This window comes from Scyliorhinus canicula, chromosome 3 (assembly GCF_902713615.1).
Source record: "Scyliorhinus canicula chromosome 3, sScyCan1.1, whole genome shotgun sequence".
NCBI lineage: Eukaryota > Metazoa > Chordata > Chondrichthyes > Carcharhiniformes > Scyliorhinidae > Scyliorhinus > Scyliorhinus canicula.
The window spans coordinates 171,612,292-171,639,449 of NC_052148.1; the positions used below are offsets into that span (position 1 = coordinate 171,612,292).

Genomic DNA, 27,158 nt, shown 5'->3' on the forward strand with positions numbered 1-27,158 from the left:
CCACCTGGGCACCCTGTCAGTGCCACCTGGGTGCCAACCTGGTGGTGCCAGGCTGTCACTTTTCTCATTCTGGAGATCAGGCCGGGGGTGCCCTGTCCTCATGGGTGAGAGAGTCAGAGGAACCCCTTATAGGTGAGTTGGGGCATTGGGAGTGTCTAGGGCAGGGGTGGGCAAACTACGGCCCGCGGGCTGCATGTGGCCCGCCAAAGGTCTTTATGCGGCCCACCAAGATCAAGTCATTAAATAAAAATTTTTAAAAATCAGGTTAATGGGGGGGGGGGGGGGGGGGGGGGGGGGGCTGTAGGGTTACTGGTATAGGGTGGATACGTTGACTTGAGTAGGGTGATCATTGCTCGGCACAACATGTGTTTCATGTGAAGTTTCTACTTTAAAATATTAATTAATAAAAATTAATTGCTTTTTTTTCTTTAAAAACCTTTTATTTTGGCTATTTTAAATATTAATTTAAAAATGGCATCCCGATCTCCTGCACTGAGGAGGTCCGGTCAGCAGAGCTTCTCAATACAGGAAATTCAACTGAGTGCAGCCGCGGGGGCGGGGGGGCGGCGTTCCCCGCTGGGCTACCAAAAACAACCAGAGTGCCGTGAGACAGTGGAGTCGCTCCCGCAGCTTGTAGTGCTGCGAACAACCTTTCAATTCCCATTCAGAACAGACATTGGTTTTTCTTTGATTAGATCAAGCCTGTAGGGATTTGAACATTTAAAAATAGCTGTATGTGTGCTGTTGCCTTATTGATGAATAACTCATAAAACAGAAGGCCAAGAAAGGGCTGATGTCTTGGCCATCGCCTCTCTGATTGCCCACCGATGAATCCTGCTTGGGTGGAGAGCGACGGTTCCACCGAGGGCCTCAACATGGTTGGGGGACGTAGCAGAATTACTGCAACTAGAAAAAAAATCAAATATGTCCTTTAGGGGTCGGAAGAAGGATTTTACTCAAGGTGGAGGCCGTTCTTCCCTGTCTTTAAAGATCTGTTTGTTGCCAGCAATTGTAGGGGGGGTGGGGGAGGGGGGGGGGGCGGGCGGCTGGGTGGAGGGGGGAAATAGAGTGGGGGAGGCGTTATAATAGTTTGTAAAACCAAAACAAAATGACAAACTGTTGGTAATATAGCTGAGTGTTTTTTATACGATTGTGAAATATGTTTGCATTGTTTGGAAAAAAATATCTTTTAAAAAGCCCTTGACTCCACCATTCTTGCAAACTGCTATTTAATCGCCAAACTCCCTTTCCTCTCTTAAGGTCCTTACACAGGTTGCCACCTCTCAAATCACCGCCCCTCTTTCCCAGAACTCTGACTTCAATCAGGTTTCTGTCACTGCCGCAGCATTGAACCAGCTCATAGCAAAGTCACAAGTGACTTCCTGTGCGATGTGGTAAAAGTAAACAAACGAATCCTCCTCGTTCTTCTCAGCCATTCTGCAGCCTTTGTCATGGTTGACCACACCATCCTCCGCTTCTGCACTTCTGCCTAGTTGAGTGGTACTGCTCTCGCCTGGTTACATTCTTATCTATCTAATCATAGTCTGAACATCACCTGGCAATGGCTTCTCTTCCTGCTCTTGCACCATTACCTTTGGTGTCTCCATGGATCAATCCTTGGCCTCCTCCAATTTCTCATCTACATGCTGCCCCCCAACAATATTATAAAAGCCACAACATTCCTTTCCACATGTGTGCTGATGACACTCCGCTCTACCTCACCAACACCTCTCTTGACTCCTCCACTTTTGTTACATTATCAGGCTATTCACCTGACATCCAGTACTTGATGAGCAGAAATGTCCTCTAATTTAATATTGGGAAGACTAAAGCATTTTGTTTTACTCTCCCCACTCCAAACTCCATTCCATAGCTACAGATTCCATCGCTCTCCTTGCCAACAGTCTGAGACTGAACTAGATAATTCTCAACGTTGTCCTATTTCACCCTAAGATGTGCTCCCGAGCACATTTTCAGATGTGCAACAGGATTGTCTATTTCCCATCTCCGTAACATCTTTTTTTTTAAATTTAGAGTACCCAATTATTATTTTTTTCTCCAATTAAGGGGCAATTTAGCGTGGCCAATCCACCTAACCTGCACATCTTTGGGTTGTGGGGTCAAACCCACGCAGGCATGGGCAGAATGTGCAAACTCCACACGGACAGTGACCCAGGGCTGGGATTCGAACCCGGGTCCTCAGCGCCGCAGTCCCAGTGCAAACACTGCGCCACATGCCGGCCTCCATCATCGTAACATTGCCCAAATTCACCTCTGCCTCATTTTGTTGCTGCTGAAAACTTCATAACTCATTTTTTTAACTTCTAGGCTTGACTATTCTAATAAATGTCACCACAGTCCCAGGGGCCACACTCTCCTTTTGAAAGAGAGCTGACAGGAGAGGGCTGAGATTGAGACGGCAGGGCCTCCATGAATAACCTCAGCCAGTATGGGAATTGAACCCACGATGTTGGCATCGCTCCATATCACAAACCAGCTTTCCAGCCAACTGAGCTAACTGATGCCCCAACTATTCTGACACACTCCTGGCTGGTCTCCTAAATTCCACCCTACATAACTTGAGGTTATCCAGATCTCCGATGCTCAATGTCATAACTTGCAGCAAGTCCAGTTCAGCAACATCTGTTTCTTAAAATTTTCATTTTGGTTTTCAAATCCCGCCAAAGCCCTGTGTTTCACTATCTCTATTATCTCCCCCATCTCCACAGCCCTCTGAGATATCTGCTCCTTTAATTCTGGCCTCTTGACCATCCCTGATTTTAATCACTCCACCATTGATTGCTTGCCTGCAGTTCCCTACGCCCCAAGCTCTGGTATGCCCTTACTACACCTCATCCGCCTCTCTGTTTCAGTTTCCTCCATTAAGACAGTCTTTAAATCCCACCTCTTTGACCATGCTTCACTCTCTATTGAGGATCCACTCTCTATTTACACGTACATAATGGCATCCAATCTTTTGGAGGAAATCAGGAGTATCTACACATATTCACCATATGTGGGTTTTCTTAACCACTGGCACATTAACGGCGGAACTAAGTCGGAATGTTGTACAGCTGTCATAGTTCAACACAGTTCCAGGGATTAACTACTGCATCTCAGTGATGTTTTTTGATAAAGTTTTCATTTAAGGGGCTGGTTTAGCACACTGGGCTAAATCGCTGGCTTTTAAAGCAGACCAAGGCAGGCCAGCAGCACGGTTCAATTCCCGTACCAGCCTCCCCAAACAGGCACCGGAATGTGGCGACTAGGGGCTTTTCACAGTAACTTCATTTGAAGCCTACTCGTGACGAGAAGCGATTTTCATTCCATTTAGCGTGGCCAATCCACCTACCCTGCACATTTTTGGGTTGTGGAGGTGAGACCCACGCAAACACAGGGAGAATGTGCAAACCCCACACGGACAGTGACCCAGGCCGGGATTGAACCCCTGGCCTCAGCGCTGTGAGGCAACAGTGCTAACCACTGCACTACTGTGCCACCCCTTATCTCAGTGATGTTGACATAAATGAAATCCATCTGGATCTGGTGGCTTGGATTAGGATTTTCACTTCCCATTTAACATGCTGCACTGGTAAAATTGGTCAATTGAGATTACAAGAAGTTGCCCTGGAATATTTACAGCCAAGCAGTTGAAATCACCAAGCTTACCTCCACCAAAAGGAGCCCATATCACTCTGCGAATAGTCTTCACCCAATCTTCCATATCATTCTGTGCACTGGCCATGAGGAGATATGTTTCATGATTGGCAGTCATCCGATCACGATCTCCACCTAGAAGACACAATACATCGGTGATATTCCACAGAAAACTATTCGAATGAACTAACTGGTAATTCTTGATCCTAGCTTTTGTTTTTTTATTTCTTTAGGGTTTCCCTCTGTTATACGTCAGCGTCTGACTGGCAGGGTGAATGAATCTGCTCGCTGGAACCCGTCATTGTATCTGGTAAACAGCCTTTTAATCAGCTCACAAGGGAAACTGGGGCTGTGACTGCCGCTAAGATCTAAAATACATTGAGAACAGCTGGGAGAAGATTTTACCACAGGCTGCTCCTTGACCAAGATGCTATGTCACCATGACGTCCTGTCAATAGTGGTGAACCACTTCAATATGTCTATGTCTGAGTTAAAAGTTAGGAGTACACATTTTGACCACAATTTCCTTTCCTCCTCTCTTCAAAATGCTGCTGCTTAGTGGGGTACGACACCCAAAGCCCTCCGGTGCTACAACCAAGTCACTATTCCTCCAATGTGAGCTTAGAGGGTGAACTATTTAACATGACATCAATGGTGACACAGCATGTTGTTCAGGGAGCAGAAATGCTTCCACCAGCTGTTCCTGATATATTTTTGATCTTAGCTGCAATCGGAATCCTGATTTTCCTTATGAATGGTTAACTGTTTGACTGCGAGGGCCAGGACTGACTGCAATACTACCCTCTTCATATTCACACATTTGCCCTTTCCAGCAGGGCTCACTGTAGAACAACCAGAAAGTGATTTGTTCCTCACCCTAATAATGAAGCATTTTCATCATCAGTTTCTTTCCCAATTACAGACCCAACTGAGTAAGATGCAAGATGTAGGGCCTATGCTTAGGTTAACTGTTTGCCCATTTGACAGAACACTATAAGATACTTGGTATCTCCAGCCCTGGCTTCCTTTGCAGCTTCAGTCCGCCATAAATTACAGATCAGATAGCTGTAGCCTGCATTCTCACCCAACCCACGTCTCCCTCACATCGTTCCTTCCCGGGTGCCATTGCCAGCCTGCACAGCGCCTCGATTTTCAGATTTTCGCCTTAAATTTCATCAGTGGCTTCACCTCGCCCCATTCAATGATCTTATCCCTGGCTGCACACACATTCTTCTCATCCACCCCCACAATATGCCTTGCTGCCTATTCCGTCCACACCACCACTGGCATTTACTCATCACCCCACAATGAGATCCCACGCCCGAAACACCTTTCCCTTTGTACCTCCCATCCTCTTTGTCTCCAGAAGCCTCAGGAAGACCCTTCTCTTCACCTGATCTTCCATTCCCTCCCAGCTTCAGTGCCATTTTCTGTTCGCTGTCCTGAAAAACCTTTTCAGGATGTAAGGGTTGTGACAGAGATAGATAGTAGCTATCACCATGGAAGTGATAGAAGCTGGTTCCAGTGTCTCAGCCCTGCTTACAATCCAAACTTGGGCAAGTAATTGGTTTGCAACTTGTAAAGAGCATAAAATAGTTGGTGACAGTAAGCCCCTACCAGAGGCCAGAGAATTGTAGAAGTTGGTGGAAAATATAGTTCAGGTGCCGTTTGCACGTGACACATATTGCTAAATTGCTCATTTATGTCTGAATTCCATACAAAAAATTGACAATATTGGATCCAAAACCTCTACTATTAGAGTGGATCTTGGCTTTATAAGATAGCGTGAATTGAACTGTTTTACAGTTCTCTCGATTTGTATTTCCATTTGATTCAATCTTTGAACAGTGAAGTCAAATTCAACCTTTTTGTCTTCTGCTGAGTTTCTGGAAACAATTTCTTTGGAGTGTTTGCTTTTCATATTAAAAACAGCGATTGGGCTTCTTGTCCAACAGAAACCTTCTCTGATTCAGAAAAAGGACAAATGCATCCAAAATAAACTCAAGTTATTATATTGAGTCATAACTTACATAATTGACAATCAATGGCCTTACCATCACTGAATCCCCCACTACCAACATCCTAGAGGTTACCATTGACCAGAAACTGAACTGGGCTTGCCATATAAATACTTTAGTCAAAGGCTAGGAATCCTGCAGCTCGTCTCCCTACCCCGACAGCCTGTCCACTATCTACAAGGCACAAGTAATGGAATGCTCTCCATTAGCCTGGATAAGCGCAGCTCCAACAACACTCAGACACTTGACACCATCCAGGACAAAGCAGCCCTTTTGATTGCTCCTCCTTCCACGAACATTCAATCCCTCCACCACCAACGCACAATAACAGCAGCGTACCATCTACAAGATGCACTGGAGAATCTCACCAATGTTCCTTAGGCAGCACCTACACACCCAAAACCACTATCATCCAGAAGATCAAGTTCAGCAGCTAAACATGGGAACACCACCACCTGCAAGTTCCCCTCCTAATCACTCACCATCCTGACTTGGAAATACATCGTCGTTACTTCATTGTGGCTGGGCCGTAATCCTGGAACTCCCTACCAAACAGCAGTGAGTATGCCTATCACATGATAAGGGCTGGTTTAGCACAGGGCTAAATCGCTGGCTTTGAAAGCAGACCAAAGCAGGCCAGCAGCACGGTTCAGTTCCCGTACCAGCCTCCCCAAACAGGCGCCGGAATAGAACATAGAACAGTACAGCACAGAACAGGCCCTTCGGCCCTCGATGTTGTGCCGAGCCATGATCACCCTACTCAAACCCACGTATCCACCCTATACCCGTAACCCAACAACGCTCCCCCTTAACCTTACTTTTTAGGACACTACGGGCAATTTAGCATGGCCAATCCACCTAACCCGCACATCTTTGGACTGTGGGAGGAAACCGGAGCCCCCGGAGGAAACCCACGCACACACGGGGAGGACGTGCAGACTCCGCACAGACAGTGACCCAGCCGGGAATCGAACCTGGGACCCTGGAGCTGTGAAGCATTTATGCTAACCACCATGCTACCGTGCTGGAATGTGGCGACTAGGGGCTTTTCACAGTAACTTCATTTGAAGCCTACTTGTGACAATAAGCGATTTTCATTTTCATATACAGCAGTCCAAGAAGGCAGCTCACCACCACCTTCTCAAGGGTGACTAGGGATGGGCAATAAATGCTGGCCTTGCCATCAACACCCGCATTCCATAAATTAATTTCAAAACACTACAATTTAGCTTTGACTAAATGACCTGCGCAACGAGCTTCAAACATCAATGGATTTGATAGGTCTATTGAAACCCATTTTAAACTCGCAGCATCCACACAAGCTACGTTCCCATTCAGACTGAGTGGAAATCAAAAAGGCAGGAGCACAGTCCCAGTGGAAAATATTTACAAGGAACTTTCCAGCAGACGCTTGGCAGGAGCAAATGACACCCAATTTCCTTGTCCTCAAGTGTTGCCTTCAGCACCAAGTGGAAAATGTATCTTGGCCTGGTTGATACTAGACTACTTCTACACTCAAATAGCACGAATGTAAAACATTAGACAAATTGTATGCATATGCTGTTCAATCACAAGGTATATGTCTGACATAGCAACTTACACCAGACACAGCACTGTTGTGAAATATGGCAAATGCAGCAGATGGTTAAATGTCGCTTTTTACGTCTTATTTTCTTTCTCTAGTGCATTTTGGCTCATCTCTTTTGAAAGCCCATCTGGGATTTGTGAGTACTCTCACTTGACGATTGCTATAAAGGTACATTATCGATTGCTATAAAGGCACGTTATCCAGGCATTCTTATCAGCAATGAAAGAAATATTCAGTTGGTGATAGACAATCGTTAATATAAACATGCTGTGTAAGTGTTTGCAAGTTTGTGTGTGTATTTTTGAGGAGACGTGAGGTGCTTATGTGTGTGTCGGTGTATGTGTGTGCACATAGCGGGTGTGTATCTGTGAATAGTATGGTGTGCGATAGAAATGTAATGCATTTTATATGAACAACTATACCAGTCTAGACATTGTTGTGAAAGCAAATAATGCAGTAAACACTCAGGCTTGTTTAGACCGTTGATTAGATTATCTGATCATTGCTTCCTACACTTGCTCAAAACAATATCTTTAAATTTCCCAAGGCAAGAAAGATTTCTTAATGCAGGTAAACAAGATGCTTGGTTTACAAGATGCTTGATTTTAAAAAAAATATTCATTCATGGGATGTGGGTGTCGCTGGCTGGGTCAGCATTTAATGCCCATCCCAGAGGGCAATTAAAAAGTCAACCACATTACTGTGGATCTGCAGTGACATGTAGACCAGACCAGGCAAGGATGACAGATTTCCTTCCCAAACAGACATTGGTAAACCATATGGGTTTTTACAACCATCAACAGTGGCTTCATGGCCATCATTAGAAAATTTAATGCCAAATTTCACAACTGCTGTGGTGGGATTCGAACCCCAGTCCTCAGAGCATGATCCTGGGATTACTAGTCCAGGGACTATACCACTGCGCCAGTGCCTCCTTGATATCCTTGCTTTTTGACGTTAATGGGAGTCCCTCTCTACATTGAGCTACAACAGCTTCACTAACAGGAGATAGGATTTCACTGGTGGTCAATTGAAACATGCAGACAGTAACCTCAGATCACTGGTTCAGGTAATCGGAAAACATGGCTGCCAATTTTTGAGTCTGGTGTGGATTCTCCCACTTGTATTCTATAATATGGGTTTTACTCACAATCTGAAAATTCGAACAGTGCAATTTGATTTTTTAGTTGGAAGATGAAGAAAACCACAGCCATAACATTGCAAGGCTGGAAATGTCAATGCCAATGGTCTGGACTCTTGGGGTCAGAATATCTCCCCACAGGCAGGATTTGGGAGTCGGCACTAATCCTGCACTCACATTCCCGCTTCCATCTCCAGCCTGCTGTGAACTACGATTTTGCGATACCCGAGACCTTAATTGTCCTGGAGATGGATCTGCTATCGGCAGACCAGGCCCAGAAATGGAGATGGACCACTTCCAGTGCAGGACCAATGAAAGACCCACCTCACCTGCTAGCTTATCAGAAAATCGTGAATATTGAGATTACTGACAAGTCTTGTTTGCAGCTCAGATTGCGAGTTCTGACCTTCATACTTTTTGTCTTCTCGCTGCCTGATATGTGAATGCCCCAATGGAAGATGGTCCAGCATTATGGAACCCTTAATAATCAAAGAATTTCAGACTCCATGGAGCCTTCGCTCTGCTTCCACAGAACCCCTCACAGGTATACTGATGACCTAACCTGTCCCTGGTCCCCTACTCGCATGTGTCTTCACTCTGTCATGTGCAGCTGTCGGCAAGTTGGAGCTGGAATTGAACACAGGAGCCCATTTCAGGGGCTGCTCTCCACAGACACCACTGAAGTGAACTATCTCTTTGAAGCACCTCATCTGACCAACCTTCAGATATGAGGACACTTAAGGTGCTATATCCTGAGCACTCCTAACTTCACACCATCAAGGAGGTTTGTAATAAATCTTGCTGCACAGCAGTGATCTATTGCTTGATGGCCTGCACACATGTACAATGAGGCAACTATGCCAGCACATGAACTCACCCATCACTCGTAAAGAACCCACAACTCACTAGCCACTTACATTGACATACTCTTGCCAGGCTGATGCTGTCATTGCCATAAAGTAAACATATATTGATTTCTGTATTTCCTGCACTCCGATGCCGGAATGTCAGAGACATGCAGCAGTCAGGCTAGCCAGGGCACACCAGCCCCAAGATTCACGGATGCCAACATCAGGGAGTTAAGTGCTTTAACTTCCTCTTTTCTCAGCAGAAAGCACTTACCTGCTTTTGAAGTGGTCAGGAGCTGTCGATCTTTGCTAGATGTTCATAAACATTGTACTTAGGTTCAAAGTTGGATACTTGAGATGCACTGAAGCATGTGGAGAAATGAAAATAAACAATCCAGGCATCCTGGCTGTCTGGAAGCTATTTTATTTCTCTTTGAAAGTGAATAGAAGCCTTGCTGGTCAAAGGGTCTGAGGGGGTTTAAAGCCTTGTGATGTGATTTTGCCTTTCTATGAATTAACAGCTGCTGCTTTCAACATCTGTCTCAGGCAGCAGGTGTACGGAACAGGTGGATGAAAAAGCAGTGATTTTGCACTGTTGCTGTCTCAACTGCTCTTTCACTTTTAGGCAGGGGTGACTGATGAGCAGGATGGGTCCTCTGATATGGAGGATCTCTTGACTCTGACGAGGGGTTCTCTGATGTGAGGCGTGTCTCTGATAGGGTCTCTGATAGGGTCTGATAGGGGGTCAGTGGTGGAGGAGTCAGGTCGCCCTCAAGTGTGCGTTTTTTGGGGGAGGCAACCAAGCAATTCTCATGATGGGGTGAGGGGGAATGCCCCGACTTGTCAGCAAGGTGGGGCAGGATTTGCATTGTGTGTGGTCGGGGATGGGGGGGGGGGGGGGGGGGGGGGGGGGGGGCTGCTGCCAGACCTCGGTATTGGGCCACCCTCTCAAAATGGCGGCCCAGTAGCGTGATTGGGAACGGAATCTCTTGCACTCTCTGCCACACATAAATTTGGATGGCAAGGGAGAGGTCCTAGCACCAGCACAAACCAGAAGCGATTCTGTTCTGGTGAGAGAATATATTTAAAGTTGGGCCTTTTGATGTGGCCTCAACAAGCTTGATTACTGTTTCAGTAGGTTTTTGCCTGATTTACCAACGGTGCCCTTTCATGAACTGCATGATATGCTGGAGGACTTAAACAGGAGGAGGATTTCCCTCTCTACCACTAGGTGCCGTTCAGTTTGCATCACACCTCTGTTCCATGTCAATTCGGGATGGGAAACCTTCCACTTTAGTTTAGCTCCAAGATGGCTAGCATCTCAAAGGTCAAGATCCATTTTCTCTTTTGATACATATCTGATAAAAACATTTTTCAGTGAAATTTAACATGTGTTTTGAAAAAAAAACCTAATTTGCCTCACACAATAAAAATTCTCACTGTTTAGGCTAAATAATCTCCTCTCAGTTCTATTTAATTGAAAGCTGCCTCAGAAGTTACCCTCATAGTCACTGCCCTGAATGAACTGATATTGGATTTATACTTTTTGGTCTTTTGTGAAAAATTTAAATAATAGATTTGTAGTTTGTATTTAGTTTGATGAATAACAGAATTGTTATATCAGCAAGGATAATCAAAATGCATCTTGACTCATTGTACTGTTAGCTCAAAGCTTATAAAGCAAAGGGCACTCAGTCACGAGGAGAGAATTACAAAATTAAACTTGCTCATTTAAAGAAAAAATAATAGGAAGAGCAAACATGAACCAGATCTTTAAAATTCTGAGAAGTACTGCTAACGAAGGTGTAGGCACGATACTTAATATAGACTGTGAGAACCAGACAAGAGAACAGGCCAGGGAGAAAATGGTTATCCTATCTCGGGGCCAACCAATTAAACTTAATGGAAAATGTTTATGATGCATTTTCAAGTTAACAATGGCACAGGAGGATCCCATAAGCCTAGATCTGAAATTAGGCCTCAGGTCTCATTTCAATCACTTAAGCAAACCTCTGTACCCATTGCACCTCAAAGGCATGTTGTCCAGGCGGGACCTGAAGTACTTCCTGCAGTTGGGCGATGTGTCTTCTACAAGCGCTGGGTGGAACTGAAAGTAGGATAATCCTTGCTTTGCTGCAATTCTGGTCCATTTTCTGATTTGCGGTGGGGCCTAGATGGATCTTCCTCCTGCACCCCAATGTCCCGAGGCCATGTCTGGAATTGTTTTCAAACCAGCCCTGAGATCCCAGGTCTGAATAGAACTCTTGTTATTTGAAAGCTAAAGGAGATCAATCACCAAGAACTGAAGGAGTAACATTTATTTCAGATTTCCAGCATGTATTTTGCTTTTATTTTTTTGAGCCGTCCACTCTGGCACTGGACACTGTTAGGACCATAAATACTATTACCTACTTCCATCAGCAGCCCATCTGGCCATACAGGTTGTCCCATCCCCTGCATTCTGAGGCTAATACAGACAGGGCCTCAACTCCATTGCAGGTGGATCAGACCCTCAAATTTACTCGTTTTCTCAGCAGAAAGCACTTAGCTCCTTTTGATGTGTTGAGGAGCTGTCAATCATAGCAAGAGAGTTTCTAAACATTGTAGTTAGCATCAATGGAGGGCAATTGAGATGCATTCAAGTGTGAAGGGAAAGATAAATAAATGAACTCCCTAAGCGGCTGTGGGTGGACAATGAAACTGACAATCACTGGCTAGTGAAATGTATTGCTCTGTGAATTTGAATGGAAGATTTGCATTTCAAAGTCTGTGAGGGGATTTAAGGCCCTTTAAGATGTACTTGGCTAAGATTGTACCAGCTGCTGCTTTAAACACTTCTGTCTGAGGTAACAGATGTTAGATAAGTGTAAGTGAAAATACAGTGGTTTTTCACTCTACTGCCTGGACAGCTCTTCAGCTTTTAGGAAGGGGTGACTAATGGGGGTGTCTGATGGGGGGTCTCTGATGGAAATCTCTGATGGGGGGGTCTGATGTGGGGGGTCAGGTCATCCTCATGTGATATTGGCGGGGGTGACCCGTTATTCCCATGGTGGGGAGGGAGAGATGCCCCTACTCATCAGTGGCGGACAGAAGGATTTGCAGTGTGGTGAGGGGGGAGGGGCACCTCAGTTATGCTCTGACCTCCTTGACCTACCTCAGGGTCCACTGCATCAGGTCAAACTTGCACCAAAACCTGCCCGGTGGATTTCCCGCTGTGGGGGGGGGGGGGGGGGGGGGGGGGGGGGGGGGGGGGGGGGGGTCAGTGCATAACGGGGGGAGTGGAGACTCGAGATTCAAGCCCATTAATGACATTAGCATTTATTTAAATGCTTGCTTTTCATTCCCCTGCCGGTACAGGATAGGTAGCATGCTGAAGCTGCCAATGGGGAATCGGAGGCGGCAAAACCGGTTTTCCCTCGATACTCTTTTCTCTGCCCGATCGGGTAGCTCAATCAGAGCGGCATTGAATAGAGAATAGGCTGACTAGTAAAATGAACAGAAAAATAGCAGCTGAGTGCAATATATGGAAGAAATAACATGGATTTTGTATAACCCAAATGATACTATTCTGAGGGGGGTGTGGGGGGCAATAACAAAGGTGACATTATTCGCCAATCCTTGGAGATAGCAGTGAAAATTAAGAAAGTGGGCGGGATTCTTGGCTTTGTAAATAGGGGGACAGAAGATAAAAAGAAGGAACTCGTGCTAAACTTTTACAAAGCCCTGCTTAGGTGTCAGCTGGAGTATTGTGTACAATTCTGGGCACATTACTATCGGAAAAAGGCTTGGACAGAGTACAGGAGTCGTTTGCCAAGGTGTTACAGGAGGGAGGGACTTCAGGAGGGGAAATTGAGAGAATCTGAGAATTGTTCCCGTGAGAGTAGAGATGGTTAAGGGAAGGGCTAAACGAGATATTCAGAATAATGGCCGTTGTTTTGAGGGCGGGGGGGAGCAAGTTTAATTGGGCAAATAAGGACAAACTGTTTCCTCTGGCATGTGGATCAGAAACCATAGGCCAAGGGCAGGATTCTCCGTTCATGAGATTAAGTGTGGATGCTGGAGCAGGATTTGTGGGCTTGCACGACAGCAAAACTGGTGTCGCACCTGGACCGATTCAGCCACCATTGAGGGCTAGCACCACAATCAATTCCAATGAGAAACGGTGCGGGATTCACCGGATTGGCGATTGACACTCAGGAGGTTGACAAGTTGCAGCCGCTTATACACACTTCTCTCCCCACACACACCATCCCAGCCAACAAGGATGCACCAGTTGCGCTGGAGCGTATCCATCCTGCTGATGGGTTGGCTAGGACTAGAGGGCACCTGGGGAGGTGGCCAGGGAGGACAGCTATACCACCCATGGCACAAAGTTCTCAGTGGGCTGTCAGTGGTGTGTGCAGCTGCATGGCTGCCTTTCCGGCTGTGGCAATGGTGTTCCATACCTGTCCCCGTGACCCCGCAGATCACCTCCTGGCCACCCCTCCGCTACCCCCCCTCCCCCCCCCCCCCCCCCCCCCCCCCCCCCCCCCCCCCCCCCCCCGGCCAGCAGCACAACTGTCAGCAAACTGTGGTGATGTTGGACACTTTCCGTGTCCCTCTCTCTCTCCATCAGCAGCCACGGTGCCTATTTCATGATTTTTTAACACATAAGTGAACAGCGCCGTTGGAATGCGGCCCATCGGAGGCAGAGAATTGCGGGGGCCCCAGAGAACACTGGGTCAGGCCCGCTAACGACCTATCAACAACGGTTACTGTACGCGCGGAGTGGAACGCATTGACGCCGCTGTCGAGGCACTGGAGAATTCCGATTTGGCATTAAAATGGCGACCGCCACGATTTTGGCGTCAAATCTGATTCCCTGTCCAATTGCGTTTTCCGGTTCCGGTGTCAGCTGACAGAGAATCTCACCCCATGTATTTCAAATAAATGATGATATGAGAGTAACTCTGTTCACACAGAGGGTTGTTAATGTTCTGGGACACAGTGCCTGAAAGGGTGATGGAAGCAATTTCTAAAGGAATTTTCAAAAGGCAATTGGACATGGGACTAGAGAGGACTAACATGCAGAATTATTGGACATCGCTTACAAAGAGCTAGCAAAGACGTGTGACAGGCAGAATGGCCTCCACCTTTGTTGGAAAATTCAATGACTTTATGATTTTAACCTCTCTCCTCTTTAAAGATTTTGACTGAACTGGAAGTATTTCCAACAAATCTGTTTTTAGGGGTAAATTATTCATGCACTGTGGAAGAACTGAGTTTGATATGATGAGTGATCTTTGCTCTCTACCTGTTTTCTTATGCATTGATGGAATTTTACACATGGATATTTCTTGGAAGACCCATCATCTCATGACTCTTCTGAAAAAATCTGCTGAGGACATTGAGGTAAAAAGATTCTGTCTGCATCTACAAATTGTGAAGAAAATACATTTCGCATTGCAGCTTCCTGTCTGACAAGCAGCATTATATATTATATTATTGGCCTTACTATCTTTACTAATATGTTTTATTTTGAAGAATTATTTTTTACAAAACCTCGTTTTGCTTTCAACATAATCATAACACCATTGTCTTAAAATGGATTCAAAGAATGTGACTTCTTAAAATCAAATTCAAAGCATTACAATTATGAGATGACTGACGAATCACCTGTACAAACCAGGAGATCGATCTTTTCACTTGAACTTCGAAGAATCTAATTAGCATGTCTTGAAATGGATTTAAGAGGGGCTGGTTTAGCACACTGGGCTAAATAGCTGGCTTTTAAAGCAGACCAAGGCAGGCCAGCAGCACAGTTCAATTCCCGTACCAGCCTCCCTGAACAGGCGCCGGAATGTGGCGACTAGGAGCTTTTCACAGTAACTTCATTTGAAGCCTACTGTTGTGTTATGCTTCTTCACGTAGCATAAGCTGCTTCCTTGATGTATACTCTGTCAAAGGAAGGTTCAGACTTCGAGATAGGTTGAACACATTTATTGAACAATTAACAATTCTCCTACTTGAGTTCGACTCTCCTGCTAGTCTTACTATAGTAACTCAGTCTAACTAACCAGTCTGCTCTAATCCATGCGATGGGTGTGATGCTTCCTGATCAGCCCCTGTCTCTCTGAGTGCCGCCTATGGAAAGAGAAAGAGCCTGTCATTTTATATGGGTAGCCCCCCTGTGGTAGTGTCACCTCTGGATGGCTTGACTGCCCATTGGTCGCGTCCTATCTTACTGACCTATTGGTTGAATGTCTGTGAGTCATGATGTCTCTGGTGCTCTCTCAAGTGTTTATTTAGTCCTAGTGTATCTACATTAGCCCCTTGTGTATTTACAGTGATGCATATCACCACACCTACTTGTGACAATAAGCAATTTTCATTTCAGTTCATTTCATTTCAAAAGATTCAGATTAAGGAGTGTCCCAAAGCTCCTGAGGCGCACTGCCCATATTTCATTAGCAGAAAGAGCAGACAATTATGAGGGTCCTGTAAGTGACCACGTTTACTACCTGCCAGCCACTTGAGTTCTCATATTTCTCCCTTTAGCATTAATCAGATTCTGGAGGCCTTTTCTAACCCTCCATTGTTCCCTCCAGCCATGTGCCACCTCCACCATTGTGGTCATGAAGATTAACTTTCAAGTGCCCCACTTCAATGGCCATACGTCACATTCAGAAGTCGAGGATCAGGAGCAGGAATAAGACAATTGATCTAGATTCTACATTCCCTGATACTCCTGTTCTAGCGGGCCCCACATTTGAATGATATTCACCATACTGACATTTGAATATTGCATCATGGTGCTGATATCTGGCCCTGGCCACACAGAAAATGCAGCTGAATGGATTCTGAGGAACTTGGGTCTCCCAGAGCACTGACCCAAAAGTGATATGAGAACATTAGAGCCTCGGGCGTATGCTCCTGTCTCTCCTCCCCAACAGAATTTCTATTATGAGTAAATTAGGGGAGAAAACTTGGAGCCAACAGGTTCCAGCCCATTTCCTGTTCCAAAATCAAAGTCCAGATTTATTGGAGTACTGGTCTGATGCAGTGCATTGTTTCAACTTTCACTCAGGGTTTCACATGAGACCCTAAGCCTCTGCTCTGCTGGGGCTTATCCCTCCCTCATCATCCTGACTACAAAGTCTTGGTAATCATTTTCCTATAGCCTGACTGTAGGAAGCAGGCTTCAGGGGTGGCACAGCGGCGCAGTGGTTAGCACGTCTGCCTCACGGCACTGAGGACCCCGGTACGTTCCCGACTCCGGGTCACTGTCTGTGTAGAGTTTGCACATTCTCTCCGTGTCTCGGTGGGTCTCACCCCCATAAACCAAAGGTGTGCAGAGTAGGTGGATTGGCCACGCTAAATTGCTCCTTAATTTGAAAAAATGAATTGGATACTCTAAATTTATTTGTTTTAAAAAGGAAAGATTCAGGCTTTGCTACCGAATCCTCATCCCTCCCACCAGCCTGCTCGTGCTTAAGGGTGCCAAACAGCGCAGGAGTCAAAATCTGGACAATCGCAGCAGATCTGACAGCATCCGTGGACAGAGAAGGGGGCTAACATTTCGAGTCCGGTTGACTCTTTGTCAAGGCTGACTTTGACAAAAGGCAAAGGGCTTTGACAAGGAGTCTGTATTTGTTTCAAATTCCAGCATCCACAGTCATTTGCTTTTATCTATAGGAGTCAAAATCTACTGAGCCTCATGTTGTGAAGGGGACAGAGAGTTTACTTTCAGTCTCAGTGACCCCCCTTCCCCTCCCCACATTCCCTCCAACCCTAGGCACTCCTGTCAGGAGTTAACATTTATAAGCTTTGGCAGCTCATATTATTTTGGCCATGAAATCTTTTGGGGAGTTTCACCCCATGTCCAGTTGTAAACGGATCTCTGCTTTTTGTTTGGACTTTGACAGTCTCCCACTGGAATTATGGCAAATGACGGGTGGAAAACCTCTGACAATTCAGGGCCAGCGAGCAGCTCTTGCACATTTGGAAATAAAATGAAGTTGGCACATCAGGCAGATTATTAAAATACCCTGGCACACAGACTTTGGCCAACAAATTTTTGGACAGACATGCCAGGAATTTATTTCCAGAGAAATCCCCAATTAAAGATTTTGGAGCTGAACCATAAAATGGAATTAAAGACAATTGAAGAGGCCGGGATAACATTCACCTTCGGGTAAAACCAAAAACAAAAGCTGCCCGCAGAGCACTGCTGTTCCTTTGCAGGTTAACCTGCATTTACATCCTGGATTGAACCAATTGATCACTGCATCTTAACAACAGTATTCTTATCCACTGACCTCGAAATGGTGAAATATAAGCAGTGCAAATAGAGAGGTTGTGTATCAATAGTTAGCACTTTAATCTCCAACTCAATAAATGGCAAGCAGGGAAACCAGGGAGAAAAATAGGGCGGGATTCTCCCAGCCCCGCACCGGGCCGGAGAATCACCGCAACCGGGCCATGCCGCCCCGACGCCGGCACACGATTCTCTGCTGTGCGGAGATTCGGCGCCATTGGTGCCGGCGCATTTGGCGCGGCGGCGGTCGCAGGCTGCTCTACGCGGCCAAGCCGCCAATTCTCCGGCCAGGATGGGCCGATCTAAAAAGGCAGAGTCCCGCCGGCGCCATCCACACCTGGTTGCAGCCTGCGGGAACTCTGCGTGCAGGGGCGGGGGCGGCCTGTGGTGAGGGGAGGGGGGCTCTGACCCCGGGGGGGGGGGGGGGGCTCCAATGGGGCCTGGCCTTCGATCGGGGCCCACCGATCGGCGGGCCGGCCTCTCGCACCCCGGGACTATTTTCCTATGCGCTGGCCCCTGAACTCCCACGCCACGTTGCAGCGGGGCCGGCACGTTGCGGGAGGCCACCGCGCATGCGTGGATTGGCGCGGTGCACAGTTCACGCCGGAATGTGAGGCTGGAGCGGCGTGAACCGCTTCAGCGCCATGCTGGCCCCCTGTAGGGGCCAGAATCGGTACTCCCTGCGGCCCGTGCACGGCGTCGTGAAATGCGACGGCATTTCCGATGGTGTGGACACTCTGCCGCCGAATGGGAGAATCCCACATATAATTCTCACCCCACACAACTGGCCTTCAGGCTTTCAGAAGCTGTGTATTTCAAACAATGTAGAACGAGGGGCAGAGTTTCAAAACAAAGGGTTTCCCAGTAATGACAGAGATGAGAAGGGATTTCTTCCCTCAGTGGGTCGTGGGTGTTTGGAATTTTATTTCTCAGACAACAGTGGAGCCGGGATCATTGAATATATTCACAGCTGAGTGAGACAGATCTTTGATTGACAAGAGAGTCAAGGGGGCAGGCAGAAAGTGAAGTGAAGACCACAATAAGGTCAGCCACAATCTTATTGAAGGATGGTGCAGGCTTGAGGGGCCGAATGGCTACTCCTGTTCCTTTTTCTTATGTTCAATTAAACCAACTGCACCACGTTCCAAGGAAGGACAACAAACAGCAATATTTTCCCTGCTCCACAAATGTAAATCAACTTAAATTCCTGAATAACTGTTTCATCTAATATGTTGGGTCATCCATCCTTTACAATGTCTATGGTGTTCTGATGGCCCCTGCAACTTCAACACCAGATTCCACATCACAGTTGTTTAGCCTGTGCAGACAATGCAGCTGCATCTCAACATCTCAATGCTAACAGTCTACACACAATGAGACAGTGAGGCCTCAAGCCTTGCCCATTGAACTAATCTCCCAGACCTTACTCCCTTTGTGGTGACATGCATCACTGTAGATACACAAGGGGTTAATATAAGTACACGTAGACTAGCTAGACACTAGAGGGAACACCAAAGACATGACACACAGACACTCAACCAATAGGTCAGTAAGATAGGACACGACCAATGGGCATTCACAATACACACAGAGGTGACACTACCACAGGGGGGCATTACACCATCCCATATATAAAGGACACAGCACACATGATCTTCCTCTTTCCAGTGGAGACACTCAGTGAATACAGACACAAGGTTGATTCAACATCACACCCACCACGTGGATTGTAGCAGACTGGTTTGTCAGTCTGAGTAGCTATAGAAGGATTAACAGTAGTGGCGAACCCGAGTAGGAGAATTGTAAATAGTTCAATAAACGTGTTGAAGTTATCTCCTCGTCTGAACCTTCCTTTGTCAGAGTGAACATCAAGGAAGCCGCTTATGCTACGCCAAGAGCACAACATGAAATGAAATGAAATGAAAATCGCTTATTGTCACGAGTAGGCTTCAATGAAGTTACTGTGAAAAGCCCCTAGTCGCCACATTCCGGCGCCTGTCCTGGGAGGCTGGTACGGGAATTGAACCGTGCTGCTGGCCTGCTTGGTCTGCTTTAAAAGCCAGTGATTTAGCCTTGTGAGCTAAACAAGACACCATTGTAAACAAGGAATTTACAGGATCCTGGATGGGGAAACTTGGTTAAAGCTGTGAAATGCTGTGACTTCCTCTGTGAACCTGTCTGTAATTGGGTGAGGTAAAGGGGGTAAATCCAGGCAGAGGTCTTCAGTTACATTTCTTGCTGTGAACTGCACTTCCCTCTCGCTATCCCAATAGCAAACAGTACCTGTCACCTCCTTACTGTGTGAAGGACAGATGTAGGGTGTGGTTCCCTGCTTTCAGTCTTATTTCTGCTTCTCTACATGTAGTCAGATGATGAAAACTGATAATAGGCCCCAAGGCAGCCTTGAACATTGTAAATAGAGGAATGAGGCTGAGCTCAGACATCCTCTCCCTTGAGTTTGGTTACCATCACTTATCTTGTTAACGTTAATCACAGCCTACGTCACAGATTGGGCACAGGAGTCTGCTGACACTGCCGTGAGAATCCTGCCGAAAACAAACAGGCTCTACACTGCCAGTTTCCACACACCCCGATAGTCAGGGCTAAATTCCGCACAGCTATTGGGGGATAAATTCTAACTGCACTAAAAGCTGCTCAAGAGTCTCTGCCAAGTCTAATTTGAGCAGGTAAGGTCTGTGAGAAGTAATAGCTGCTCTTGTGCGCCATGATCTTCCAACAGAATCAAGCTTCAGCTCCTGTGGAAGGAGAGAGAAGCTTTTTAAATCGGATCTTCTGTTACCGCGAGTCTTGCTCTCATCTGATCTGTCAAAGTATGGTACTGCTTTAATTATGTGGAGAAATTACTTCCTAACATGGTCTCTGCATGAATCGTCATCAAGTCTGGTGCAGGATGGTCTGTCCTAGCCCTCTGTTGTGAGGCACTCTCAGCTTGAAATGGAAATTAATGGTACTTCTGTCGTGCAATTCATTGCATTAATGCTTGCGAGGGATTCTGACGTTGAGCATTATTTAACCCCAGCTGTGATCAATTGTGGCATTTAATACAGTACGGTCTCTTTATGACACACCTTGGAACAATGTAATCCATTTTATATTGTTACATGTTGATCCATCCTAGGAGACTGTTTTTGTTTCATGTCCAAAGCTACTTACTTGCAGAAGAAATGTTTATGGCGACAGTACTGAACCACAAGGAAAATCACAGTGGGAGAGAATTCCTGTGATCATTAGGTGTGGCAAAGCCTGAAGTAGGTTTCTGAAAACACACTCTGCAATTTGAGCAACTTTGCAGAAATGTTAATAAAGACCGTCAGTGCAAACATTCACTAAGGTACTAGCGTTGACATAAAAGTGTGACTCAAGGTTCGACAACAGAGTAAATATTAGATGAATAGCACGTGTTTTGCAGACGAAGCTTTAATAATATTGGATCAGGTTTTGTGATCAAGTGCCATCTGATCAAATCTTCAAGAATAAGGCTGAGCAGTGTTCTTGGCCATGGCCAATGTAGCTGGAGAAAGTTTTTTCTCATCAGCCACTTCTGTCCCTTTAAAGTCCCTTGCCACTTCTTGGACGATGGTCCCTGCAGCACGACTTCGTTCTCCAGCAGCATGGTCCCACTTGGCAGCAGGAATCCTGCCAGCAGCCAGACTATCTGTGACCCTGAAAAATATAGCGGGGTTATGCTGATATATGCCAGAAGGCAAAAGTCCTATCCCACCACCCAACACCACTCTTTTACTTCAAAGAGGAGAATCATCCCCATAGGTTAAGATAGTCCGAGATTGGAACCTTGGCCTATGCCTAATCAGTCGATCTCAATTAAGGTGCAGATAGATTTATCGAATTCCCTTTTAACCTGAGAGGGTGGGGAAAAGTGGCCACGTTTCCCCATTTGTGACCAATCTGAGGTAACCCATGTTGCAAGTATGGATGTCAGATGAGGACATGGTTAGACCTGCCTCTGCTCCCTTCCATGGACCAACAAATGAAGAATAAATATTTGGACAAGGTACTGGAAGATGCCTGGGCCTATCGAACGTCTCTTCATAACTTCAGTGTTCCATTCCAGGCAACATCCTGGTGAATCTTCTCTGCACCCGCTCCAGTGCAATCACATCCTTCCTATAATGTGGTGACCAGAACTGCACACAGTGCTCCAGCTGTGGCCTCACCAAAGTTCTATATAACTCAAATGTGACTTCCTTGCTTTTGTAATTTATGCCACGATTGACAAAGGAAAGCGTACCGTATGCCTTTTTCACCACCCTATTAACCTGCCCTTCTACCTTCCGAGATCTATTTACAAACACGCCAAGGTTTCTTTGTTCCCAGTGTGGTACCGTTCATTGAATACTTCCTTGTAAAATTGCTCCTTCCAAAGTGTAACATCTCACACTTCTCAGGATTAAATTCCATGTGCCACTTTTCTGCACACTTGACCATCCAGTTTATATCTTCCTGTAACCCAAGAATCTCAGCCTCACTGTTAACCACTCAGCCTACCTTTGTGTCATCCGCAAACTTACTGATCCTACCCTCATCTAAGTCATTTATATAAATAATGAATAATAGGGACCCAGCACAGATCCCAATGGTGGGCCACTTGACACTGACTTCCAGGGTCGGGGAATCGCCCGGGGCCAGCGTAAATCTCGCCCCCGCCGTGGCCGGAATTCTCCGCCACCCGGGAATCGGCGGGAGCAGGAATAACGGCCGCCGATCGGCATGCCCTCCGCGCCGATCGCCGTGCCCCCCGCGGCGATTCTCCGGCCCGCAATGGGCCGAAGTCCCGCCGCTGACAGGCCTCTCCTGCCACCGGAAATTGCAGCACCTCTGGTGCAGGCGGGATTGGCGGCGCGAGCGGGCCACCGGGGTCCTGGGGGGGAGCACGGGGCGATCGGACCCCGGGGGGGTGCCCCCACGGTGGCCTGGCCCACGATCGGGGCCCACCGATCAGCGGGCGGGCCAGTGCCGTGGGGGCACTCTTTCCCTTCCGCCGCCGCCTCCACCATGGTGGAGGCAGAAGAGACCCCCCTACCGCGCATGCGCCGGTGGTGACGTCAGCGGCCGCTGACGCACCGGCGCATGCGCGGACCGGCGAAGGCCTTTCGGCCAGCCACGACGCCGGGCGACGGGCGCCAAAGGCCATTGGCGCCGGCCGGCGGAGCGGAAACCACTCCGGCGCGGGCCTAGCCCCTAAAGGTGCGGAGAATTCCACGCCTTTGGGGAGGCCCAACGCCGGAGTGGTTGGCGCCACTCCGCTACGCCGGGAGCCCCGTACCGCTGGGTATGGGAGAATCCTGGCCCCAGTCACCAAAGCAGCCGCCTGTCATCACCCTCTGTTTCCGACAGCTCAGCCAGTTTGAATCCACTTTATCAAGTTCCCCTGTATCCCATGTGCATCAGACTTCTTTATAAGTCTCTCATGTGGCACCTTGTCAAATGCTTTGTTGAAATCCATGTAAACTACATTAACTACACTATCCTCATCTACACACTTAGTCACGTGCTCAAAAAATTAAATCAAATTTGTTAAGCATGACCTCCCTCTGATAAAGCCATGCTGGCTATTGCTGATCAAACCCTCCCTCTCTTCAGAATTTTCACCATTAGTTTCCCTGCCACTGACATGAACTTACTGGCCTGTAGTTCCCTGGCTTATCCCTACAGCCTTTCTTAAATCGTGGGAACACACTTGCGGTTCTCCAGTCCCCTGGCACCTCTCCCGTCACCAGAGAAGAACAAAAAATTTTGATCAGGGCCCCTGCAATCTCCTCTCTCGCTTCCCACAGCAATCTTTGGACACAATTCATCCAGACCTGGAGATATCTCCACTTTTAAGCCTGCCAACACCTCTAATACCTTGGACGGGATTCTCCCCTACCCCGCGGGGCGGGGGGGGGGGGGGTCCCGGCGTAGTGGAGTGGCGCCAACCACTCTGGCGTCGGGCCTCCCCAAAGGTGCGGAATTCTCCGCACCTTCAGGGGCCAAGCCCTCACATTGAGGGGCTAGGGCAGCGTAGGAGTGGCTCCTGCTCTGTCGATGGCGCCAAAACCGGCGCCAGCAGCCTTTGACGCCCGGGCTGGCTGAAAGGCCTTCGCCGGTTCGCGCATGCGCCGGTGCGTCAGTGGCCGCTGACGTCACCACTGGCGCATGCGCGCTGGGGGATTCTCTTCCGCCTCCGCCATGGTGGAGGCCGTGGCAGCGGCGGAAGAAAAAGAGTGCCCCTACGGCACTGGCTCGCCCGCCGATTGGTGGGCCCCGATCGTGGGCCTGGCCACCCCCTGGGGTCCTGTGGGAGGCGCGGGGCGATCGGACCCCGGGGGCCCGCTCGCGCCGCCGCCACCAGTTAAAACCATGGCGGGGGGAGAGGCCTCTCAGCGGCGGGACTTCGGCCCATCGCGGGCCAGAGAATCGCCGCAGGGGGCTCGCCGATCGGTACGGAGGGCACGCGTGATTCCCGCCCCCGCCAATTCCTGGGTGGCGGAGAATTCCAGCCACGGCAGGGTCGGGATTTTCACCGGTCCCGGGCAATTCTCCGACCCTGCGGGGGGGGTCGGAGAATTTCGCCCCTTGTTCCTCCCTCTGAGAACTTGCTCAATAACCCTACAGTCTCTCTCCCCGAGGTCCATACCTACATGCTCAATCAGTTGGGTGAAGACAGATGTGAAGTATTCATTCAACACACCACGAATATCCTCTGACTCCACCCACAGATTCATCCCCTGGGTCCCTACTTTTTCCCTAGTTATCCTCTTCCCATTGATATACTTATAGAATATATTGGGATTGTCCCTACTTTTACCAGCTGGAGATTTCTCATATCCTCTCTTTGCTCTCCTAAGTGCTTTCTTAAGCTCCATCTTTTGAGTCTTCAGAGCTGCTGAATTCAACCTGAAACCTCAACCTGTCCTTCATTCCCATCATCGATTTTACTATGCCATGATAATGCATTAATTGATGTTTCCAGGATTTATTCTATTGACCATTGTTCTGTCAGAAATCCACTGAGGTGCCCAGATTATGTGTTATGGCATGTTGGAAATGATACATCATGCAAGATACAGCCAATATCGTGACCTTTATAATGGATTTGTTACAGAATGAGGTGAGATGGATTCTTCGTTTTTTTTCTCTCTCCCTCTGCTCTACAATATCACATTAATTTCCTATACCAACATTATTTCTGTCTTGTGCGTGAAGTCAGCTGGGCAGTAATGGCGTGTGATTGACAACCAATGGTTCCCAGAAATGCCATTACTGCCGAGTTGATCAAGGATAAGAAGGAATTTGTAATTGCAATGCTATCCCTCTTCTGAGAGAAGGGGATTTTCTTTCAAGTTGTGCTGCCGAGCAAGTATATAATCCGGCACACATAGCATCATAAAAAGATGTAAATGAAGGATGATTACATTTAAGGCATTTTGATGAAAAACCTATTTGTGTGTTCATTATTCATCCGACGCCAGCAATGTTGAGTCGCATGCGAACATCATTTCTCTGGGCAAGGCTCATTGCATGTGAAACATGAGTGAAGCTAAAATAAAATTATTGGGTTGTGGTTTGTTGTTGAAATCTAATGGCAATTTACATTTTCCACAGTACTTTGCTATCATCCCTCCACCTCGATAATGTCTAATTGATTGTAAATACTACAGCATCTTCTCATAAATAAATCCATTCAAAACGCATTCAAGACCTGTAATTCAAAAAGCATTGTATCAATTATAATCAACTCTAATTTAACGCGTTTAAATAGGCATAGGAAGAATGGTTGTACTCAGTGTCAGGAGGCCCAATAGATTTTCGGGCTCCCAGGCGCAACGGCTCAGCCCACCAGTGGTTGAATACCAGCAGCAGGATGCTGCCCTTAATAGGCACTAATTGCCCACTTCAGGGCCTCAACTGGTGTCGAGGCGGTGAAGCCATCCACAAGCCTTCCTGCCCAAATTAAATTGGGGCAGAGGTGGGAGTTGGCAGGGTCTCACTCGGCAGCAGAATTATATCCCAGCAGAATCCTGAATCTCATGGCCTGGCATATCCTTCACTCGACCATCACCGTCAACCATGGGTGCAAACCTGCTTCAAATGAGCAATATACGAGAGCATGCCAGTAGCCGCATCAGGCATACCGAAAAAGATGTCACCTCATATTTATCAAATTTAAATTCCATCCAACATCCATCTGCCCTGTTGTTAACCTGCCTCCACACTCCATAGTTTTATGCTGTTTACAAATCCTGATATTGTGACCTTACATCAAAGTTCATGCCACATATATAGACAAGTGTCACAGTACCACTATTATTCACTGTTTATATCCCTCCAGTCTGAAAGCAATAGTTTAACTACATTTCTTTGCTTTGTATATCAAAATGACTGTATTATCTTCATTGGACATAATTGCATTAACACCATTTGCCTTATCAACAAGCCTCCTCTGTGCCACCTTATCAAATGTATTTTGAAAATTCATCTACACGTCATACACAATAGGAGCGATTTTCAGCCCGTGATCGTCGTCAGAGAGAACGGTGACGTGGCGGAAAATCCATGGAGAATCAGGAAATGCGATTCTCCAGGGAGCGATCACGTTTCCACATTTTCCATGCCCCTCGCCGGCCATGCCACAAGGTTCATGCCCATAAAGGGCACGACCCTCATCTAAATAAATTAGGCCTCCCCGACATATGATAAGTATTCATATGTTGGTGAGGTTTACAGCAGCTTATTAAAATGTGAATCAGTCAAGGGAATCCCGCCGGGGGGCAAAGGTAAGTACAGCACCCCAGGCGGGAGCGACCCCAGGTGAGAGGGACATGCCCGGCACTGCCCCCTGGCACAGGGTGACACTGCCAGGTTAGCATGGCAGCACAACCCTGTGCCCCCTGCCGGGCACATTTTCAGGGGCAGGCCTTCATGGGAGCCCCATGGGGGTGATTTCCTTTCTATTTTTTTATAAATGTTTTTATTCTCCATTTTCACATTTTCGTTCAAAATTTACACCCCACCCACAAACAGTAAACGGTAACAAATACAAAATCAATCCCCTTTACCAAAACAATGATCCCATCCTCCCACCACCCCAAACAACGGCCCACCTGTCAATATATGCATCCAATAAAACAAACCCTCGCACGGTGGAAACAAAAAACAAAGGAGAAAAAGAAAAAAGGAGTCCGGGACCGCCCATGGTCACCATAGAGTCACTCCCCCCACCCCCCCACCCTCAACGCCGTCCAACCTCTGAAAGAGTGCCGTACATGATACCCATGAGTTGTAAACCACTCCCCCCCACCCCACCCCTCCTCAACTCCTCCTGTCCACTGCGTCTTGTAAAACTCCTCCCCCCAACCTTGGTTCCTTCCCTCCAACTTTCCACCCCGCCTAGATAACTCGGACCCTGTTCTGCCAGGCTCCGATGGCCGCAGCCCCTCCCCCCCACCTCACTCCCGTTCACTGGCCGGCTTAAACCGGCCTGCGTGGAGATCCACGCCTGGGTCCCTTTCCCCCTTGCCCGGCCCAAGTAAGCCCAGGAATCCCCTTTCAGCGCACAAACCCCGCATATCCACCTGCACCCCAAAGA

At 47.4% G+C, this 27,158-nt stretch overlaps 1 protein-coding gene across 6 annotated transcripts in view; it reads right to left on the reverse strand.

Annotated features, from left to right (window-relative positions):
- The window catches only part of arhgap24 (Rho GTPase activating protein 24), a 1,044,996-nt gene that overhangs the window by 94,794 nt on the left and 923,044 nt on the right, over positions 1-27,158 (reverse strand). For all 6 annotated transcript variants that reach the window (XM_038791764.1, XM_038791766.1, XM_038791765.1 and 3 more), the window contains one exon: positions 3,670-3,792. In XM_038791764.1, the coding sequence (XP_038647692.1) occupies positions 3,670-3,792 (123 nt within the window). The remainder of the gene's footprint in view (positions 1-3,669; positions 3,793-27,158) is intronic.